The sequence below is a fragment of the Gadus macrocephalus genome, chromosome 21 (genome assembly GCF_031168955.1).
Source record: "Gadus macrocephalus chromosome 21, ASM3116895v1".
Taxonomy (NCBI): Eukaryota; Metazoa; Chordata; class Actinopteri; order Gadiformes; family Gadidae; genus Gadus; species Gadus macrocephalus.
In genome coordinates this window covers 16,922,442-16,945,430 of record NC_082402.1, presented here as the reverse complement: position 1 = coordinate 16,945,430, position 22,989 = coordinate 16,922,442, and the positions used below count along the sequence as shown (strand labels likewise).

Here is a 22,989-nt window from a genome sequence, read left to right as displayed (position 1 = left end):
TTGAACTGTCATCACCTCAAACTCTGGCCGTTCTGCCTTCTGGGGGCTGACGTTGCACCTCGGTGCACGTGAAAGGGTGTCAGCTAAGTAGAGGTGCTTTCCTTTTTTTGTAGGTGAGAGTCAGGTCGAGGCTTTGCAACTGTAACATCATGCGTTGCAGGCGAGCTGGGATGGTGTGAAATGGCTTTTTGTGAATGGTGACCAAGGGCTGGTGGTCAGTCTCAATCACAACCGGCTTGCCGTAGATGTAGTCATAGAACTTGTAGCAGGCGAAGACCACTGCCAGAAGTTCTTTTTCGATTGGCGCATCTCGTCTCCGTCTGGGTCAGTGTGCAAGACGCGTATGCCACGGGATTCTCCTCTTGGAGTCAAGCGGCCCCTAAACCATATTGTAATGCATCGCAGGTGAGTGTCACCGGTTGCCTCACATCATAGTAATGGAGTACAGGTGGGCTGCTGATGCAGGTCTTGAGCCTGTCAAAAGTATTCTGTTGATGCTCCGTCCAATTCCACACCACTTCCTTGTGGAGCAGCTGACGTAGCGGTGTGGTTAGTTCACTTAGGTTTGGAATGAACTTGCCCAAGTAGTTTACCATCCCTAAGAAACGCTGAAGAGCTGGCTTGACCTCTGGGGGTGGTATTTCACTGATTGCTTTTATTTTTTTAGGGTCTGCTTTCAGCCCCTTATCTGTGAATGTGTGCCCAACATAGCTCATCTCGTTGAGTCCAAATTTGCATTTGCTGGGATTCAGTCCCAGTTTCACCTTTTTCAGGTTTCTTTCATGCTCATCAGGGTCTTTGCCAACGATGATGATGTCGTCCACGATTATAGCACATGGATATCCTGCAAAGATTTGTTCCATGGCTCTTTGAAACACTTCTGAGGCTGTGCAAATTCCGAACCGCATCTTTAAGAACTTGAATCGTCCATACGGAGTTGTGAATGTCGTGTGGAGGGATGAGGCATCATCCAGTCTGACTTGCCAGAAGGAGCATTTAGCATCAAGGACGGAGAAGATAGCGGCACCTGACATCTGTGCGGCAACTTCCTCCACCGTGCGCATGGGATGGGGAGGGCGCATGAGGGCCTTGTTTAGGTTTCAAGGGTCTATGCAGATGTGCACGTCACCCGTCTCTTTCTTGTGTGTGGCCACTAAATTTGGAACCCATTCCGTGGGCTCATCCACAGGTTCAATTACTCCCAGGGTTTGCATTCTTTGGAGCTCTTGTTCCACTTTTCTTTGCATTGCAGCTGGGATACGACGTGGAGGGCTGACAACCGGTGTTATCCCTGGAACTACCTTCATCGAGTATGTTACAGGTAAGTCACCGACCTCATCTTTGAATAGGTCTGCATATGCTTTAAACATTTTCTGCGACAGGGTGTGATCCTTAACACAGTCCAGGTTGAACACCTCCCTGCTGAAGGCAACTAGCTTCATATGTAGGCTGTCCTGTAGGCCCTGAATGGAGTGAACACTTCCTTTCACGACTTGAAACTGTAGGTTATACAGCTGTTCATTTAGCTTGCATGGTAATGTCACTGTGCCAATTGGTGTGACCATAGATCCGCCAAATGCTACAAGATTGACCTGCTTAATTGGCATTGGAACAGAGATAATATAGTCATAGACTATAGTATCTCTGTTCAGCAATACTATAGTCTATGATACCTTCATAATGGTTATGCCATTGTTCATTTACCTGTATCTTAATAAGGATGACCATTGTGCGACTTTGTGTTTGCAAGAAAGTATTTTCCACGTATGTTTTTTTGAACGTGCTTTAGTTACAGTGCCACTCCTTCTGTATGTTATGAAACTATGTTTGTAACAAAAGAAAAAGATGAAATAAGGTATTTTACGAGTCACTTCCATACACCAATAGCATTGTATTCATAGCCCAGTAACTCAGACACCCAGTAGGCCTAGACCAAAGTAATTAAAACCATACTAAAGGAATACAAATATCAATAGAGAGCAAATGCATATGAATATGCATACATTTTTGGTTGAGAAAAAAAATACAATTATTAAATTGAATGATTTTGAATAATGAATGGCAATAATTGTACCTAATGTGCCTTATTTTATCAGGCACAAAACCATAAATGAATCCAGGAAATATATAGAAACTTCACACAATCCAATTGATATCATCCTTAACACCCCTCAATACTGTAACTCATACATGCTACACCAAACTAGCAGTGCCTGGGTGGTCTTTTAAGGCCAGGAACCTGTGCAGTTTAAACTCAAAGTCAACAGGTTTTGTACTGGGAGGTCTGCATGTCTTCCCCATGATGGAGTCCAGGTAGGGGATGAGCTCACAGCTCTCCTCAAACGAAGCCAGTTTCTTCCGGTATTTCTGGCGGACGTAGACTGAACTACGGGGGTTAAAGGCTGCGGGAAGAAGTTATTATTTATTGTTATGATTTATTTTTATTTATTTATACTTGATTACTTGATGCCTGATCAGGGCTCACTTTTTCATTGGACTTGTTTACCTTTCAAGTAGAAGGGGATGTAGAGGAGGGCGGAGGTTTTCAAACTCAGGAAGGGATACTTTGGTTTGAGACACCCAACAGCTGTCATGGCCTTGATGATGGCTTCAGCCACCCCCTGACCAAGGAGAAGAAGAGCAGACTTGAGTCAAAGCCCATATCAGCTGAACATTTTATTAACCACCCTTTTTCAACATTTACACCCAATAGGCATCCGCAATCTGTTCTGGCAAACCTTTTCTGACCTGCCTGCCACTCAAGGTATGGTAACATCAATATTTTGAATGTCGAATGTTGAATGTTGAATATAGATAAAGTTGGAGCATAATGAATGGAGTGATTTGTAGCATGTTTTAGAAAATGTTGTAACTGACAACAAAAAGCCATGAGTGAAATGTGAGTGTGATACAATGAAACAGACCTTCATATCTATCTTTGATTATTGTGGCCATCCTATGACTGACTTGGTCAGCGACTGCGTCAAACGCATTGAAAACCGCTGTTCATGAGTGTATGAGTTTGGTTCTTACCTGTTCCAAGTAACCCAACATTGGGAGTGAGGTGAGTCTGAAAGGCTCACAGATAGGAGGCATCCTGTGGGGAAGCTTCTGGTCCCAATAGGTTTCAGGCAGCCTTAATCCATAACAGATAAATGTATGGTGATCGTTCACCTTCAAAACCATTTAATTAAAACAGTTACATTACAACATTACAACGATGAATAGGCCTACCGTAAAAACATCTCCTGCTTTTGCTTTGTCTCAAAAATGTAGATACGTTCCCGATATTCCACAGCAAATGCCATATTTCCTCGGATCAGAGCCTCGTACCTAAGGTAAGGATCAACGGATTGAATAAGAATTCTACCTCACAATATCATTTTTGTGAAACCTGTTGACCCCTTTTAGACATACACGGCTGTGTTCTACCGGGGGTCTTACCTTTGCTTCCCATCCAGATAAGTGACTGGACAGTAGCCCCTCATCATCAGCTGGAGGGGGAACCTGTCCTTCACCTGACTCTCTGTCAGCGCCTGGGGCAGTAGGTGAGGGGGTGGAAGGGGGTGTGGACACCCAGGGGTAACAAACGCACCTGGAGTGGTCAGAAACCTCTACAGCCACCAGGGATCAATCACATCAGGGTTATTCAATGGTGGAACTTTTGAATGGGAAATAACATGCTGCTAAATAGCAAGCAAGAGTTGGGCATTTAGCATTTTTGCATTATTGCCATAATCAACTGAATGAATTGCCATATGTACCTCTAGGTGATCAGCGCAACACATCTTGTAGAAGTGTGCCCTGTATTCAGCTGCCAATGCCAGCAAAGTATTGCCTGAAGTGTCCACCAAGTGGCAGAACAGGGCAAGACAGACCGGGCAATACAGACCAAACTCCCCCAGACGAGACTGGAGCTCCTTGGGGGTGATACATAGTCTGTTGATGCAGGCTGCCTGGCCTACATGATACATCAGGTTAAGAGCAATACAAAAGGATAAGACAGAAGTATAGATTAGGGGTGTGAACGGTTAAAAAAAAAAAAAGTGTAAACGGTTACACAACCCCTTTTTTTTCGTGTACACGGTTAACCGTTTTTTAATTAATTAATCTTTTTTTTATTTAATTTTTTAAAGTGGACCGCAGTCGCGCAAAAGGGGGATTATTTGTTTATCAACACGGCGGATGTGCGAGCAGAATGATCGCAAAAATAAAATTTGTTTGACCGGTTGCCATGGTTATCTCTGTGTGGTTAACTTGCAGTTGCGGTGTTAATTAGGATGTTGTCAGCTCACTGTTACATTAAACTGTATTCAGAAAACGTGGTTATATGCTATAGACCCTAGAGTATCTGTGGTATTAAGGCTGGGACGAATTTCTAATTATAAATATGTACATTTCCTGTCGCGATTCCGAATGAAACAATGGCGCTGTGTTTTTTTTTTTTTTTTGGTTATCGTTTACTTATTTTTCCCTAAACGGTTATGATTTACTAATCGGTTACACGTGTACCCGTGCACATCCCTAGTATAGATAGATTATCGCTCCAGTCTTACCTTTACTGCTCCTGTCCAAGTAGCTGTGGATGTGATTCATGCCCAGGCGGATCTCCTCCAGAGCCTGGGTCCAGAGCCACCATGTGCTCCTGGATCCCTGCAGCAGGGTCCAGTTCCCGTACTGTTGCTGGAAGTGACGCCTCACTCCCACTGCCTCCTGCTTGTAGTGAGCGTTCCGGATGTGGAGGATCTCAGAGCTGTCGGGCATCGGGTGAGGCCTAGGATGCAGGGTTAGAGGGAGAATCAGGTTGCCAGAGCAGCTCAGAAATCCTGCTCTGTACATCCTGTTCCAGTAACATCCATGACAAAATTTTATTAGCAGCCCAAGACTTCAGATGCGTGGCTGTGGTGGCTGATGCTGTTGTTGAGGTTCGCGCTATACTTGTTGGGTTGGCTCTTGTCCAGCAGGCCCCTCTTGAGCACCTCTGCAGTGTCCAGCGCCAGCTCCAGTACCGCCATGGGGATGATGCTGCGAGCCTCCATCAGCTCTGCCTGCCTCAGGGTCACGGGGAAGCCATCCAGGATGTAGCTGGCAAGGTAAGAAACACAGCTTAGCTTTACTTATTTTTTGACCCATGTTACCCATATTAGTGACCACACACACGTCACACACACACACACACACACACACGCACGCACGCACGCACACGCACGCACGCACGCACGCACGCACGCACACACACACACACACACACACACACACACACACACACACACACACACACACACACACACACACACACACACACACACACACACACACACACACACACACACACACAGTAACATTGTTGTTTTTCCATTTCTTTCAAATTCAAGAATTCCCTTTTTTTTGAAAAATTACTTTGTAATGTTATGGCAGACTTAAAGCCAACATATCTCAACAACCCCGCTCCCTGCATCTCCTACATCTCACCCTCGTGTGCTGCACACCTGGCTCATCAGCGCCACCTCCAGGCACTGGACAGCCAGTTCGTCTGGCACCGTGAGGCCCGAGGAGATGTGCCTTTTCATCTGTGCAGCCAGCTCCGTGTGGCCCTGAGCACTCAGCACCATGCGCATGGCCCCGCCGATGGAGAGCCGTGCAAGGCCGTGCTCCTTGACAAACATCTGGCTCACTGACAGGAAGAGAGGAAGTACAGTGTTGGTATAAGAATAAAGAAAGAAGGCAGGAGAAAGAAAGAACGGAAAAAAGAAGGGCTAAATTGCCCGGTGGCTTCTGACACACTTGACTCTAACCTGTGGTTTTCCCAGATTTGGGTGGACCGATCACAGCCACTCTAATGGGTATTGAGGGGTTGGGCTTGTTCTGCCTAAGGTAGTTGATGGGGTTGAGCATGAAGGAGTTGCGGGTCGCCTTGGAGGAAAATAAATATATGTAGTGGTGGAAGAGCAGCGCGTATGGGGTGTGGACTGGCTGGATCAGGTCTCCTTCTACATACTGGAGGGAGGGAGAGAGAGAGAGAGAGAGAGAGAGAGAGAGAGAGAGAGAGAGAGAGAGAGAGAGAGAGAGAGAGGGATAAAGATAGACAGAGAGACAGACAGACACAAACAGAGAGAGCTTATAGTAATAATGTACATATATTTTTGTATTGGATTGTTATTGTATTGAGTGATTCTTTTGACTTCACAAAGTGCTCCTACAAGTTATATGTCTGTTGGTAAAGAAATAACTCTTACAAAACTATAAAGGAAACAACTTTGCCTGTATCTCACAACACAAGGCTCCAGTAGTCGTGAACGTCAAGAAGATTGTAAAAGAGAATTCTGTCGGCTACTGCGCTTGTAAGTGTATCTTATAGTACATTTTTGGTGTCTTTGTATACTTTACATATCAGGTCAAATGTCTGCTGATGCCTGAATGAATCAGGCAGTGTTAGACGCACCTTGACAGGGTCCCAGGAGCGGTAGGCACTGTGGGACTTGTAGGAGGCTCGCAGCAGCTTGCGGGCCAGGCTGTAGCTGAGGGGCTGGCATCTCTGGAAGAGGGACTCCCTGTTAGCCAGCAGGGGCTGGATCACCTGGAGCAGCTGGGAGCGAACACTCTGCAATGTCCGGGCTGCTTTCACAGACACGTTGGGGATGCTTTGTTCAACCAGGATTTCCTAGTAGGACATTTGAAAAACATTTAGAGCTCTTTGGTGTTTCTTAGTCATTTGGAAGCACTGCTTTGATTACTTTCAAACAACACTGATGTGCAGTGAACACATTTCCATTAAGAATCAAAATCAGAAGTCACAATTCCATTAAGAATCGATCTTTCACTATACAGGAAATCATCATAAACCATTTACTGACAGCAGAAACAAGTCAGTATTGTTTTCTCCCTCTTTAAAGATTACATAAACGGATGTTTATGAGGTCTGTACCGTTACGACGGAGAGGCCGTTGTCGTCCATGTCTAAGCACAGTCCTATCTTCATTTCCAGCCTCTCAGCGGCCGCCTCCTCGCTCTCTTCACCCCCACTGTCATCGTCCTCGTCCTCCTCTGGAGGGAACTCATCACGCAGTATGGCCTCCATTTCCTCCTCTACGTTGTCACCAGACTTTTCGTCTTCATCGTCATCCTCCTCCTCATCACTGCCTCTTTTCTGCTGAGTGAAGGTCATGAGGGTTAGAAGGTGGTGGAAATGGATTGGTCTGTTTAGATGTTGGTTGTGCTGTATTGAATTTTATAGTGTTTTTGTGTATGTGTATGTGTGATTGTGTGTGTGTTTCTGTGTTTGCGCTTGTGTGTGTGTGTGTGTGCGTGCAAATGTTTTATATGCGTGTGTGTGTGTGTATGTGCGTGCGTTCCTGCATGCGTTTTTGTCAGTGGTGTGTGTTTGTGTTTCTGTGTGTGTGTTTCTGTGTCTGTGTGTGCGTGCACATGTTTTATATGCGTGTGTGTGTGTGTGTGTGTGTTTGTGTGTGCATGGTTGGGTGCGTTTTATGCTCACTGATTGTCCTCTCGCCAGCTCCAAGGCTATCTTCTCGAGTAGTTCAGCTCTTCTCTTGATGATGGCCTCCTCCTGTAGCAGAGACAGATGCTATATCCACGCTACTCCAGCTAGATCTAAGAATGCTGCTGTTATGTATGAGCTCCTTATCGCAGCATTTTCAAAAAGCACCATTAATCCACACAGTCAAACTGTGTATGTCCGTACAAAAAGCCTTTTTCCCCTTCCCGGTTCGTCTCTGATGGGCACACCCAGAACACAAGTCTGGATTACCTCACATCCATACAACAGTGTTTTCTTATACCGCTCCATTTACATAAGCATTAATTCCCTGCCTACACTAGGAGACGCACAGGTGACCAAATGGATCCACTTAGCAAAGTCGAACGTTGTCAAATGTCTTTGAAAACGTCAGTTGTTGGTGGACCAAAACAGTTTCAGTGTGGATGGACCATCAACTATGTGCATTTTCAAATGCATCCGCATTAGTGTGGACATGGCCACAGAAATATGTCCTTCACTCCTCATTCAATGAGCATCCCACCCTCCCCAGGTACACACTGAACTCCCACTGGCTCACCTGAAGCTTATGCTTCAGGTCCCTTGCGAGCTGCAGCTGGGTTCTGCGCCGCTCGCGCCGCTCCCTCCAGGCCTTGAGACGAGGTGGCAGCAGATGCTTCACCACGTGACTGAGGTCGGCCGCCATGACCAACGCCAGGTCAGGGAAGAGCTGCTGCTCCACCATGTAGGTCACCTCCTCCGGGCTCTGGGGGAAGCCCTCCAGGATGAAGCCTGTGGACCTGAGAGGGTAACAGGAAACACATCACAGAGTTCTGTGTAAATCATATAAACATAACATCATCAGTATGACTTAAAGTAAAATGGTGAAACACATATGGTGATGAGAATGAGGAGTCCAAGAGAGGAGGGGGGGGGGTTGAGGAGGGGACATTACCTGTAGGGCTCTTGCTCCCAGTACAGGGCCAGCAAGGTGTCCAGTATCTCTGAAGGCAGTGGGTCCCCATCCGAGAGGTAAGCTTTGATGGCCGCCTCGTCCTCGCTCAGCGTCACCTGTTCCTGTTGGAGCACATTCACAACCACTGCAGTGACTGGACAGCCATAGGGAGACCTCCACAGGACACCTAAAGGAGGAGTAATTCTGCACTATACAGTACTCCATGATCTGTGAAGGCTGACCTCAGGCTCCTCCTCGTGCGGCGCCTCTGTTCCTCCGGACTCTTCCGTCAGGTCCTCCTTCTCAGGGCGCTCGGCCTCGTCGGCACGGACCACCCGGCTCTGGGTCTTGGCGAGAATCAGCTCCTGAAGGCGCTCTCTGAACTGGATGTGGAAGACGCCTAGCTGACGGGCCAGCCAGCTGCCGTGGAAGGTTTTCCCCGACCCCCGGGCACCGAGCATCAGGACCCTCAGTGCAGGGGGCTGAGGGGAAACCAAGAAGAAGAGTTAGGCCCCTTCGTCTGGGTCTTTCCTTTCTTTGTTTCTTCATTTCCATTCTTTCGTTCATTCTTTCTTTCTCTCCTTCTATCTTTTCTTATTCTCTTCCTTTCTTTCTTTCTTTCTTTCTTTCTTTCTTTCTTTCTTTCTTTCTTTCTTTCTTTCTTTCTTTCTTTCTTTCTTTCTTTCTTTCTTTCTTTCTTTCCCTGACATGTTACAGTACCTTCAGAGGCCCAGTCTTTGCCAAAAACTCCTTGGGCTGGAGGAGAAAGCGGTCCCGGGCCTTGATGCTAGAGAAGGTGTAGATCTTCTCGCGGTACTTGGCAGCAATGTCGTCCATCCCGGGTACCAGGACGTGGCGGTCTTTCAGAGCCACGGGGCAGAAATGAAGGGTGTCCCCAAACAATCTCTTGGATGCTGTATCGTCCTGAAGTGGTGAGGGGATCACAAAGGGGGAATGAAGGATCAAAGGTCATAGTCACTTATATGTATTCAAGTCAATAATGTCTGTTTCCTTTTTTCATTGTGGATGGACCAGGGTTAGGGTTAAAAGCCCTCCACAGTGTCTGGGGAGAGACTTCTGAACCGAGGACACCGACAGAGGCTGGGTGAGTTCATTCAATGATTCCTTTTACTATGAACAGCTGCTGCAGGCTTACCTGCATTACCTCCTTAACCTTCCCCCTACATAAACATCAGTCTCTCATCAGCCACAGAGGAGAGAGGTTGCACACCAGTATCGCAAGCAGAACCAGGGCGGAGCAAGCGGACTAACTCCTTCCTTTTGTTTGTACTGAATTCAGTTAAAAATGTGTTCTTTTTTTAATTTCTACTACTGTTCTGGACGTTCTGCCTTGCCCCCCGAAAATCCTTAATATATGTTATCAGGGATATTTTTTATTAACTGCATCTTAATATTTCTTCTTGTAAGCGTATGACCTGGTTCTCTCCTGTTGCTGGGTCCTCCTCCTCTTCCTCTTCTTTCATCACCTCCTCCAGTGCCTGAGAGTCGTCCTCCTCTTCCTGGAGGTCCACCTCTGTCACCTCCCACCCAACGTACTGGAACGGCTCTGAGGAGGGTGTTCCATAACCATAGCTACAATGTATACATACCATGGGATATTTAAATAGAAAATGTCCAACTTTTATTGTTGATTGTCCCAAGTTGTTTTTTTTATTTCCAAAACTTTTAATGCTGTTAACACTGAACACAGAGCACATATCACACAAAGTCCAAAGTCCATTTGACCAGTTTTAAATTACAACTAAAATCACGGCTACCATCAAATCTATCATGTGACCATTAGCTCTCTTGTTTTGTGTTGTATTTTATAATGTTAAAAAATATAATATAATATATACATGATATCATTTAGACTTTTTCTGTCAACTATTTCCTAAAACTTGTCTATCTTGGACTGCATATCAAATTCGTTTTCTTGCTAAAGCTGGAACAGTTATTAGCTGCCTGTTTGTTACGGGCCAGGGATCTGTGTGCCTGTTTTTCTCCTCCTGTCTATTTTCCAGTCCCCCTTCTTTTTCTCAACAGGAGCTGTAGTGGTTTTCCCTCAACCACTGTTGTGGCCAATCAGAATAGAGGCTCATCCATACATGGAAGACACCTGTCGAACTCTCAGGCTCTCTCTCTGATCTCCGCTGGCATAATGGTTGCTGTCGCAGCCCTTCCGTTGTGTTTTGTTTGAGCCTTAGTTCAACTTGTAAAAGGTATGTGGTGGGAAGTAGGTGTCTAGGTAAGTTGGGTACCCTACACATGCATTCAAGTAGGGTACTTCTTTGTTTAACACACTAGGTCAGTTGGTTGTTGCCACCCTTATATTTTTCGTAAATCTCTCTTTTTTGGATTGGTTTTTGAGGCCTTTTGTTGTTTAGTTTTGGTTGCAGTTAGTGAATAGTAAGACCTAGTTTTGTTGTACTTTCATCACGTTTAATTTGTTTGGCAACTACCGTTTGGTCCCTTCTTCCCCCACAGGTTTGTTTTGAAGGCTGTTATACTTTTGTCTTAAGTTGTGAAACTAAATCCCTTTACTTTTGCCACCTTTACCTTGACTCCATGAATTTTATTTGGTTGTTGTGTTTGGTCCTTATTTTTTCCCCTGGTTCCACCAAAGGGGACGGTACACCGTTGCTAATATTAAAGAGATGATAATAATGATAATACATCTTTATCATTTTAGTTTTCTATTTGCGATGGATTTAAACAAGGATACTGTGTCAAACTCTGACACACAGCACGCCCAGACAGACAGACAAAGAAACAGACACACTATCAGCACTTACTCTCCATCTGGTGGACCACCTCATTCAAGAGGTCCCCGGGGCTCTTACTGCTGATGTCCAGCAAGACCAAGCTGCTGGTAATAGCGGGCGCCATGCTGTCCCACTCCCCCAAAAACTCCTTGATCCGCAGTCTATGGCCATCCATCTCTGGAACGTCTGGGTAGCCCATCCCCCACTGCTCAGGGGGGACCATATCTTTAAGGATGGAGAGGTGAACAAGGGAGCAAGGTGGAGGACCATATCTTTAGTAGGGGACAGGAGAACAAGGGAGTCAAGCTGGAGGATCATTTCTTTAATAGGGGACAGGTGAACAGGTAAACCTGGGGAAAACTGCTGAGAGAAAGATTGTATTAGTTTATTTACAGGGGAAGGTTGGATGTAAAACAGGCAACTGGGTCTCATGTTGTTTAGTCTTTACATTTATAAATGACTTGTCAGTCAGATGAAGAAGGGGGGGATTGGCTCAGACAAAAAACAGATAAATGATGTATAGATAAAAAATAAGAGAATTCACCATCGGCTTCTTCCTCTACGGTCTTCAGTTGAGGCTGCAATTCATCCCCCACTTCAGCCTCCTGCCCTGGCTCCCTTTGAGTTTTAGAGTCAGAAGGATGGCACCTAATGAAACTGTTTCAATAACCCCGCTGTAATAGGATCTGACAGCAAGTTTTACCGTTCCTCCTCCAGCCTCCTCCTCAGGGCTTTGTCCACCGACCCCCGGTCCATCTCATACATCCTCTTCAACAGAGTGCTCCCTAGAAGCAGAGCAAGGGATCAAGTGATGGTGTGTGCCCCTAACCCTGCCCAGAGTGCATGCATGTTTGTGTGTTTGATTTGAGTCTAGAGTTTCTCTCCTACCTCTGTCAGTGGCGTCTATGAGGCAAACAAATAAGTCTGGCAACACCCCAGCATGGGCCTTCTGTAGGCTGGCGAGCTGGGAGAAGTTATTAGGAAAGTTGTCCAAGACCCAGCCAGCCTTTATTGTTGCGTCTACATCTGCCTCTTCAATCTGCAATATGACAACAACTTGAGCAAGAGCTTCACGGAGCTTAGAGGTGCCTTATTTTACCACAATGTGGGATGTTGTTCAGCCATTGCATTTAAATTGAGGGAATTTAGCAGACACTTTTATCCAATGCGAACTACTTACATTTGTCAGAAGAAGGTGAAACAATATAGGGCTGTCAGTACAGTAAGGATGCTCATAGAACCAAGTGCTTTGTGCAAAGCACTAACAATCTAAACATTGCAAGCCATTTGACAAACTACTCAAGTGACATCAAAAGAAGGAGCAACTGGTATGCTGGTCTATCAGCCCAAATATATGATGGACAGTCCAGCATACCAGTTGGTTCAGTCCTATGAGTAGGCTGGTAGCTTGATCTACCCTTTGTCCATCTTGTTGGACAAACTCATGTGTACTGTCACTAAAAGGTAGACTGTGAAACAGCTTGTAATGGCTTATCAACATCACACCCGCAGGTAAAAAAGGGATCTTTAAAGACTTGTGTTTAAGTTGATTAAGATCCCGATTGATATTAATGATCAAGGCACCTCCAGCTACCAATGTGAGTTTTCTTAATGTAATGGGCACCTGCAGCTACCAAATGGGAACCGTACCTCTTTAATGCGCCTCTCCAACATTTCATAAATCAATGTTGGAGGAGGAGAATCTGAGCCCATTGGTTGGTCTGTGGACGGTTCGCTAAAGGATGGTTCAGTTAACACAAACTCCTTCACCACTGGGTGATCATCTTTCACTGTAAAAAGCAGATGACAGGCATTACGAGGTCAGAAAAGATAGCTCAGATAAGATGGCAGAAGATATCCTTAAATTAAAGCAGACAGGAAAACCCGCTGAAATGCTGGACATAATATTAGGAGGATGGAGGAGGAATATTATTGGATTAAAGATAGATTCAAACAATTTCAAGTGGAATAAAGGCTAACAACAGTTTATTATAGCTTACCCTCATCCTGTTGGTCATCTTGATCCATTTCCATCTCTATTTCCTCCACACCTGTATGGATGGCGTCCTCTGTGGTTTTGTCCTGCTCCAGTGCGGCCAGGAGCATTAGTGCCTCAACGTCCACCACTGTGGCCCCATAGTGCCGGGCCAAAAGGCCACACAGAGTGCTCTTCCCCGATAGCGGAGGCCCCACCACGGACACCTTACAGGGTGGGGAGGGCATCGGAGGACGCAGGTACCGTTGAGGGCTCTCTAGAAACTTCTGGTAGGCCTCCTTGGATGACAGGAAGTAAGCCTTGGCCTGGAATCTGTTAAGCGGATGCATGTGGGACGTAAACAGGTGAATGTCTTTTCATTGTTTTTTTGAGTTTTGGTTCGGCCCCACACTCACCCCACACAGAACTTAGACGTGCCCTGAATGATGCTGCCCTCTTGTAGAGCTACAGGACAGGTCCGGCCCCAGCGACTCCTCCTCCACCGGAAACCAGGAGCCACGTTATCAGAGGAGGACATGACTCTGTGCAGGTCCTCCTGTAAAGTGTCCTTTTAAGAGCACATACTTCAGCGTACATCGTACGGAGTCAGGAGAGAATCCTTGATTACATTATTTGCTTGTTGAGCTGTTTTACTTGAAATCCAACAGAAAAGCAAGGGCGAAAGCCGTTTGACATTAGGGTACACAGGAGTTAGAGAAGTCTCCAGCTGATAATCTTTCATTTAAATGACAATCCATCACATTTGTCTGTGTATCAAGTTTTCTGACCAAGTTACCAAGTTAAAACAAGTAAACTCCAAATTACACTTCTTCATAGACCCACGGCATCGGTTAACAGAGTATTCTCGAATGCAAGAGCTTACCATTTCAGTAGGAAGAAGCTCGTCGGATTGACTCAGTAGGACGGGTACTGAAGCGCGTTTCAATGCCAACGCTTCCAGACGAGACATAACAGACTGGAGAACCAAAGCCATCCACAAAATGGCATTGATGCAAGAAGAACAGAGTGTATAATGATTTAAACAAAATTATTTGAATAGCCTGATTGTGAAAAGGGCCTTGCCATGTAAAGCTCATCGTGTCTGTTGTTTCCATCCAGTTCAAAAAGGTAGAGAGGATTGTGGTCCGCCATGTAGTCCTAAGAGATCACCGGTAAAGATGTTTACCAATACTGAATACAAAAACGTATCAATACAAACGTGGTCTTGAATTTTATTGCAGGGTCCTCACTTTTAGATTAATACTAGACTGTTAGATGTTTACGTATGGTTTGGTCTAATTAATCAGTGAATAGATTTAAACAGATATAGTTTTTAAGCCATAACACAAGACTTACCTCCAGGGGTCTCAGAATGGTGTCTTTGTACAATTTGATCCTTAGAGAACATTGTTCTGCAAAGTTGTCTTGTATCCGCACCATCTGGTCGACATCATCCTTCTGAAGCTCCTTCTGCTCTCACACAATATAGATAGATAATGTGTTGACTCAATTCTCTTTAACATGTATAAGTTACCAGTCTTTGTTTTAAAGGGTTTCTCTCATGATTCAGACCTGCTCTTCTTCACCCTCTTCCCCTTCCTCAAGCAAACTCTGCGCTCTGCTCTCTGGCTCTTTGTTTGAATGTTCTGGTCTGGGATACATCTGGCCGGTTGCTGGGTGCTGCCTCACACCAGACAGCCTCTTGATCAAGTCCTCGTCTGGACACTAAGTACAGACAGTCAATGCATCAGCAGTACCAACGTGGGAACATTCAACTTGCAGGAACGTCAAGCTTTGCAACTAAATTGCATTGTATGAATTATGAAAGTAAAATTAAGCTTGCTTTGGAAATTAATTCCTAAAACTAGGAAATAAATGAATTTCTCATCTTCCAAATTGAATAAATTCAATTTTCTCATTGAATTTATTTCTCAATTTAATTGATTGATGAAATATTTACCATACATGAATATAAGGAAAGTGTGTGTGTCTTGTCTATGTAGATCTTGAATGTATAATTGTGTGAGTTAGGCTGACACAGACCCTGGGGCTCTGTAACATCAGGTAATATATTTGTTTATACCATCTGTAGGTTGTAATTGCCAAGTCTAACATGAAGTGGGTACAAGTACACTGTGACCAACTAAAATGGGTAGGAGAGGGAGACCTTTATGTTGATGATGACGTCCGGTTTGAGCTTGAGGTGTCTGATCAGCTCTATCTGGTCGTGTATCTTCAGACACTCCTCTGACATGGAGGGAAGGCAGCTCAATACATACCCTACACCATCAAATGATAAACCATTCATTATCAAGGCAAGGCAATGCAAGGGTATTGAAACACTATCACATTTTTACTGTTGTAGGCCTACTATTGTTTATTTGGATATGCTTCCGTGGAGGTACCATAATGTTGGACATCTGGTGACTGGAGCCTTTCTATAATGAGCTGGAGCACCAGAGCTTCAGGAATACATCGTCCTTCACCTAAGATCTGCGTGAGCTGGATTCGGGCCGACCATGGAAACAACAAATTAGCAGAGTAGTAACATTAAAAGGCTCAATAGCAGAGGGAGAAGGATGCTTACCTCCACACCCACTTTTGTTTGACGTTTGAATTGTTTGTAAATCAATTCTGTATCTGTAACAAAACAGAATGTTAAAGAAATTCGTACAATTTTGTTCTTTTTTATGTGCAAACATATACAAAATACTTGCCATCAATCCAGATACACTTCCACGACTCCGATAACCTTTTGGCCAGGCTGGATTTACCTACCCCCTGATACAAAACAAAAAGTTATAGCTTTCTACAGTACTCTGTATCAACGAAGTATACAATTATTGTCAAAGAGTAGCAAGATGCCGTCAGAGAATAAAATAAAGAGAGTTTGTGTGTGTGTGTGTGTGTGTGTGTGTGTGTGTGTGTGTGTGTTTGTGTGTGTGTGTGTGTGTGTGTGTGTGTGTGTGTGCGCGCGCGCGCGCGCGTATGTGCGTGCACGCGTTTGTGCGATTACCGGCTTTCCAACAATAATAAAGCAAGTGGGTTTAGCCAGAAGTAACTCTGTCTCAGCTTCATCTTCACATAAGTTGTCCACCAGTCGGTCCATATCAGCCGGCTTAAGAAAGATACTGCATTTAAATTAGACACGGAGAAGAGTGGTCATTAAAGTAATTGTTTCAATAATTATGAATAATGTGTGAACATATCAATAGCTTTGTGTCTTTACACAACTACTCACCGTTATTTATCGTAGTTAAATTAAGAAAGACTCGGGGACCATTTAACGGTACAGTGTGAACCTGTTGCCGACGCAATGCATACGGTAACCATAGTAACCAGAAGCTGTAGCAGGAATTCGCATTTTCCCTTTTGGAACGAATTTGTACCAAATAATAACAACATCAATTAAAAAAAAACTGGAAAACTATTTTGGGTACAATAAAAACAATCAAAATGTAAATGCAACGCTTACGTTTTTGTGCTTATACAAAAGCGTATGATTTCGCTTTTATCCACTCGGGATGTTTGGACTGCGCGGCTGCCCGTCAGTGTTGCCAGATTTCCTGCCCAATCTGGCCCAATCTGGCAACGCTGCTGCTGTTAGCAGCGTCATAAGATAAGGAGGAAGTCACCTGACACAAACAACGCAACACAGGCGTCTCTTCAGCTAGGAACGTTGATTATGCTGCTGACTTGCCAGCCAAACTATTACCCATTATAACATCGTGAAGTTCAACGTTGTACTTTGTTTCAGAGGAAAGGCATGTGTACATTTGTATAGATAACGCATAGTGCTAATTATCTGTACACCAGTCTTTGCAGAGTAAACATGCCTTGCTCTTACTGACTCAGAACCATTTGATTGATTTCCCTAGTTCTCCAAAAGAGTCAACATGCCTCAGTCGTCGGCCCTCATCAGTGGGGTTCAGAGCCTGGTGGTGTACGAGACAAGAGCCGTGAGTTACAGTCTGATGATAATGAAACTACAGCAAACAAACTGAATGTGTTGTATCATTGAATGAACAATGAAACAATTAGACCGATTTTCTCTTTTCTATGATATTCCATCGTTATACTTTTTTTGGAATAAGTGCAGGTACCAATTGTATGGATTATATCAGCAGGTGGCAGCACAATGACATCTGGTTCTGTGGGATCCTGATATTCTTTAACATTGGGTTTAATCCCATAATATGCATGATGGCAATAACTAACACAACCCTGGTCATGTGCTTTCACTCGTGTGAGCAGAGGGCACATTTAAGTTTCAATTCAGTTTAGCTATGCTTTAAAGTACTGCACCCCCCCCCCACCCCCCTTCTAGATGCACTTTCATGATTGATTTTAATGATTAGATAATATTTGGCTTTTTAAAGAGTGAAAATGCTTATTGACAATCATCAAAAAAACAACTAGGAAGACAAACAACTATTCTAATGTTTAAGAATAGCTATATTTATTGATTCATATACATATAATGTTGACGTTCAAATGACATGTGGATATGTGTTGATATCTCTGGCCCCAGGTTAGGGGCCCGGACCCCAACTGAGCTTAATGACGGACATTATCATTACATGATGTCTTTGTTGTCCAGGATTGTTGAAACCCTTTTTGAGCTCCATTTTTATTAGAACTATTGTTATAATTTGATGACCATTTTCTATGTTTTCAGCGGTATTTCATAGTGGGAAGTAATCAGGCTCAAACCAAACATCGCGTGCTGAAGATCGACCGCACCGAACCAAAGGATCTGGTCATCATCGACGACAAGGTACCGGGCGCTGAGACTAGTGGTGGATTTATTGATTTGTTTCCATGATTCAGTTCGCGTCGGTCAGTTCGCCAAGATGAGTCGTTCGCGAATCGTTCGTTCGTTCGTTCGTTCGTTTGTTCGTTCGTTCAGTAGGGTTTCCGGTAGCGGTGAATCGAATCATGGAATGAACGCTCCTTCCTCGTTCTTATTCTCAAACGTCAACAATACAACTTTAACTAAACACAGCGGGATGGGGAGTGTAGTTGATTATTGGATGTTTAACATATCAGCAAGATAAAATACTTGATTTAGCAATGATGGTGGGGGTCCCGGATGATTTAGGCTCTCATAAACAGACCCTACCCAACCCTGTGCAGCCCAAGACTAAATCTAAAATAGCTGCCAAAATTAACACTGCCTTCAAAACTAGTGCTGGTAAATTGTGAAAAATGCATTAAACTGTAATCAGAAAACGCGGTTATAGACCCTATAGTATTTGTGGTATAAAGGCTGGTACGAATTAAAATTACAAATATGTACACTGTATGTTGAAAGTATAGACCGTCGCGATTCCCATTGAAAATAATTTTGTGGTGACTAGTCTTCACAACGAGAGCTGGTAGGTTCTGAAAAATGAACTGTAAAAAATATATATATATAATGAGACAATAAGGTTATATGCTATAGACCCTAGAATATCTGTTATAAAGGCTGGGACGAATTTCGAATTATAAATATGTACAATGTATCCTTTGAATTCGTCCATGCAACAGATGGCCAATGTGAATAATAATAGCCTACGTGTGGACCGATGAAAAGGTAAAACTTTTCCTTGCTCTCATCGAAGAAAAAAACATTACAGCTATTTTAGATGGAAAACAACAACGCAATTCCACTATATATCAGGACCTAAGAGAGAGCATATTATCGAAAGGATACAAGCCCTGGAATGTGTGTACGGGTCGCATGCGGCAGAACGAACCATGAAAGAACGAGACAGATTGACGAGGCATTCAAATATTTTATTAATCTGGCAAGACACAGAAAATACAAAGACAACATGCCTTTACCATTTCAATGATATCTAATCGTATTATCATACACACTCACTAAGCGTCCTAGACTCAGTCCTAGAACAGCATACGATTGGCTGGCTCTCGTGAGTCGAGACGTCTCTCAGTTGGTCCCTCGTCACCACTCACACAGTGAGTGAACGAACTGTCAGCAAGTCAGCGACTAGTGGGTCTGGGAGAAGTCGAGTCTGAGAACGAACGAGAGAGAAGAACCAGTATGGTTTGTTCGTCTAATGGCTGGTTTAGACTACACGATTGTCAGATATATATTTGTATCATTCACGTTAGCAAGATATTTAGAAAATTGAAGGTTTAGAACTGACAAATGTTTTTTACATTTGTCATAAAGGTTCCAGTTGTGGTGACCCACAACTACATTGATAAGACATTCACCAAGGGACTGTACCTTTTTAACGAAAAGGGTTTTGGGATATCAGTTCCGGTTTACGACAGTTCTGGTTTACGACAGTTCCTGTTTACGGCAGTTACGTTTTGAACTCATGCTGGAGTAACACTTGTTTAATTGAAGTGGAGAGTAGGGCCCGACCGATTAATCGGCCTGCCGATTTAATCGGCCGATTATAGCCTTTTTGAAAATAATCGGCTTCGGCCAAAAAGACGCCGATTACAACCGATTTTTTAATTTTTAATTTTTTTTTTTTTTTTTTATAAATGTTATTGCGATTAGTATCCTGCAGATTGCGCTCCTACTCGCCTTGCTAACTAACAACTTTAGCTGGAGTAAAAAAGAGGAGATTGAATTTTACCGTACAACATGAAAGCACGCTCGCTCAGGCAGCTGCGCGCTCACCTCACCAATGTACACAAGACGCGTTGTTTGAGCATGTTGTGCCTGTTTTTGTTTAGGTCCCAGGCCATGTTAATTTGTTATACTGTAGACTCTAACGGTGAGACCATACTGCTCAGCACGCACGTGTTAGTCACTGCTCACGAGCGCAGCACATTGGGAGTTAGTTATTTATTTTACATTTTACATTACACTCATTTTTGACTGTAAATGTATTCTAAAACACTCAAAGGTTCTGCATTCAATTCACATATTCGTCAAAAGTGTTTAAAGTATATTTAAGGTATCAAAAACTATGTTTTATATGTTTTTTTTTGTTTTTTTTTAATCGGCCGATTAAATCGTAACCGTAATTTTTTTTCTGAAAAAAATCGGCATCGGCACTCAAAAATCAATATCGGTCGGGCCCTAGTGGAGAGTAAAGCCGACTCGACCCATCTCCGTCCCTTGTCTCGTCATTTACCTTACTCCACAATTGGTGACCCCCGACGCGAGTTGGTTACTGAATTATGTTACACATCGATGGTGATAACAACTCGCCTGCTGCGGCGCAGGCCGCCGCTGGCAGCGCGGCTAACGTCGGCGCTATCTATGCTCATGGATCATGGATTCAGATTTACATTTTGACAGTCACATCAAATCAGTTACAAAATCGGCATATTATCACCTTAAAAATGTAGCAAGACTTAGAGGGCTCATGTCCACCGAAGACTTACAAAAACTTGTACATGCCTTTATCACTAGTAAGCTTGATTACTGCAATGGTCTCCTTACAGGTCTCCCAAAACAAACTCTGAGGAAGCTTCAGCTTGTTCAGAATGCTGCTGCTAGAGTTCTAACAAAGACCAAAAAATTTGATCATATTACACCAATTCTGAAATCGTTACATTGGCTTCCTGTAGGTCAGAGAATTGATTTTAAAATCATGTTGCTTACCTATAAATCCCTACATGGTTTAGGCCCAAAATATTTAACTGATATGCTTCCACTACATCAGCCTTTTAGACCACTAAGAAGCTCTGAGACCAATCTGTTAATTATCCCCAGAGTAAACACAAAACATGGGAAAGCAGGATTTAGTTACTACGCAACAAATAGCTGGAATAAACTCCCAGAGGATTTAAGACTTGCCCCAACTCTGAGCACCTTTAAAACAAGACTGAAGACTTTTATGTTTGCTATAGCTTTCTGCTAAATCTTAAATACATTGCACTTTCTAAAAAGCTTTTTTAACTTTTCCTTTATTTTCTATTTTAATACTAAAATGCCTTTTTTAACTTTCTATTTTTTGCATATGTTTTTCTTTTACTTACCTATTATTTTATTTAATTGTATGACAATGTTTATATGTGAAGCACTTTGAGTCTGCCTTGTGTATGAAAAGTGCTATATAAATAAAGTTGCCTTGCCTTGCCTATGCTGCCACCGTCAAGTTACCGGACTTTTGGCAGCACAACCCACGGCCGTGGTTCCAACACATCGTAGCCCAGTTCCAGCTGAGAGGAATAACGCAGGACGTGACAAAGTATTTCCACGTGGTAGCAGCCTTAGATGCCTCGACGACGGCCAGTTCTATGGCGCGGTTGGAGGTTACTCCAGCTGTCGGCAAGTACGGCACACTCAAGACGTTCCTCGTGGACCTTTTTGAACTGTCGGAGCTGGAGAAGGCGGACCGCCTGCTTTCCCTCAACGGCCTGGGCGACAGCAAGCCGTCCGAGTTGATGGAGAGGATGCTGGCTGTGCTGGGCTCGGCGGATCCCTCCTTCCTTTTCGCCCACATCCTCCTGCGGCAGCTTCCAGCACCCGTGCTTACCGCACTGGCCAGCTCCCCCCTCTTTGCCTCCAAGGACTACCAGACGGTGGCTTTGGAGGCCGACAGGATTTTCCTCGCCAACAGGCAGCAGTTTGTCCATGCGCTGCTGCCCCTCCAGCACACGTCGGCCCCGCAGCCGCCGTGACAGCCCGCCGACAGCGTGACGACGGGTGTTGTTACTACCATGCCAGGTTTGGGGCCAAGGCCAAGCAGTGTCGCCAGCCTTGCAGTTTTGGGGCCCTGGGAAAAGCCCGGGCCAGCGCTCATTAACAGCTGTGAGCGCTGGTCGGGACTGCAAGCTGTTGTTCATCACTGATACCTTGTCCGTCCGGTGGCTGCTGGTCGATTCTGGGGCTCAGCGCAGCATCCTACCTGCGACGCTTGTGGCCACTATGGCTGCCAGCCATGGCCCCCCGATGGACGCCGCCAACGGCACACCCATTCGTACTTATGGCACGAGGTATGTGGAGGTGTGTTTCGGCGGCCGAAGTTTCGGCTGGGATTTCGTCATGGCTGCCGTGTCTACGCCACCACTGGGGGCGGATTTCCTCTGCGCCTACAGGCTGCTGGTGGATGCTATGAACTGCCGCCTGATCGGCGCCCTCTCTTTTGCTTCGTACCCCTGCACGCTGGGGGGGTTGGGGGGGCTTTGTCTTGCAAACACGTGCGCCACCGGGGACCTGTATCAACGCCTGCTGGCTGAGTTTCCTGTCATCACCACGCCCACGTTTTCATCGGCTGTGGCTAAGCATGGTGTGGAGGACTACATCACCATGGATAGCCCCCCGGTCTTATGCAAGGGTCTGGCGCCTCGACTCTGCCAAGCTCGCGATCGCCAGGGAGGAGTTCGCCACCATGGAGCGCCTCGGCATCGTACGCCGTTCCAACAGTCCGTGGGCCTCCCCCCTGCACATGGTGACCAAGGCTGATGGCGGTTGGCGTCCCTGTGGTGATTTCCGTCGCCTGAACAACGCCACCACCCCCGACCGGTACCGCACATTCAGGACTTCTCCTCCCACCTGGCCGGCGCCGCCAACTTTTCGAAGGTGGACCTGGTACGCGGTTACCATCAGGTGCCGTCCACCCGCAGTATGTCCCCAAGACGGCGGTCATCACACCCTTTGGACTTTTGGAATTTCTGAGGATGCCTTTCGGCCTCAAGGGTGCAGCACAGATGTTTCAGCGCCTCATGGACTCTGTGCTGCGGGACATGCCGTTCCTGTCTACATTCTCGTTGCCAGTGCGTTCGCAGACGACCACCTGACGCATCTACGGCAGCTGTTCGGTCGGCTCAGTGAGCATGTTCTCGTTGTCAACCCGGCCAAGTGCGAGTTTGGCCGGTCATC

The 22,989-nt window shown here is 45.0% G+C and overlaps 3 protein-coding genes across 5 annotated transcripts in view; 1 reads left to right on the top strand and 2 right to left on the bottom strand.

Moving 5' to 3' along the window:
• Positions 1 to 1,842: 1,842 nt before the first annotated feature.
• On the bottom strand, positions 1,843 to 14,684 carry ak9 (adenylate kinase 9). The gene is made up of 28 exons (XM_060041818.1): positions 14,547 to 14,684; positions 14,274 to 14,348; positions 14,074 to 14,166; positions 13,607 to 13,758; positions 13,216 to 13,523; positions 12,866 to 13,005; positions 12,104 to 12,254; positions 11,919 to 12,000; positions 11,760 to 11,833; positions 11,246 to 11,440; positions 9,887 to 10,017; positions 9,171 to 9,374; positions 8,693 to 8,932; positions 8,451 to 8,572; positions 8,076 to 8,295; positions 7,496 to 7,567; positions 6,926 to 7,150; positions 6,443 to 6,661; positions 5,796 to 5,997; positions 5,473 to 5,674; positions 4,939 to 5,085; positions 4,557 to 4,774; positions 3,765 to 3,961; positions 3,445 to 3,614; positions 3,235 to 3,333; positions 3,034 to 3,136; positions 2,507 to 2,621; positions 1,843 to 2,402 (listed from the first exon to the last, which is right to left on the bottom strand). The coding sequence occupies exons 1-28, from the start codon at positions 14,628 to 14,630 to the stop codon at positions 2,194 to 2,196; spliced, it is 4,449 nt and encodes a 1,482-aa protein (XP_059897801.1). The 5' UTR covers positions 14,631 to 14,684; the 3' UTR covers positions 1,843 to 2,193.
• A 57-nt stretch (positions 14,685 to 14,741) lies between these two features.
• On the bottom strand, positions 14,742 to 16,514 carry LOC132449921 (adenylate kinase 9-like). The gene is made up of 7 exons (XM_060041819.1): positions 16,432 to 16,514; positions 16,207 to 16,321; positions 15,908 to 15,971; positions 15,778 to 15,830; positions 15,596 to 15,692; positions 15,358 to 15,470; positions 14,742 to 14,915 (listed from the first exon to the last, which is right to left on the bottom strand). The coding sequence occupies exons 2-7, from the start codon at positions 16,297 to 16,299 to the stop codon at positions 14,757 to 14,759; spliced, it is 579 nt and encodes a 192-aa protein (XP_059897802.1). The 5' UTR covers positions 16,300 to 16,321; positions 16,432 to 16,514; the 3' UTR covers positions 14,742 to 14,756.
• A 291-nt stretch (positions 16,515 to 16,805) lies between these two features.
• fig4a (FIG4 phosphoinositide 5-phosphatase a) overlaps positions 16,806 to 22,989 on the top strand; it is a 93,079-nt gene continuing 86,895 nt past the window's right edge. For 2 of the 3 annotated variants that reach the window (XM_060042102.1, XM_060042100.1), the window contains exons 1-2: positions 16,807 to 17,149; positions 17,869 to 17,967. In XM_060042102.1, coding sequence (XP_059898085.1) covers positions 17,087 to 17,149; positions 17,869 to 17,967 — 162 coding nt within the window. In that variant the 5' untranslated portion in view covers positions 16,807 to 17,086. Of the gene's footprint in view, positions 17,150 to 17,868; positions 17,968 to 22,989 lie in introns of all 3 variants that reach the window. The other variant, XM_060042101.1, reaches the window with a different exon arrangement.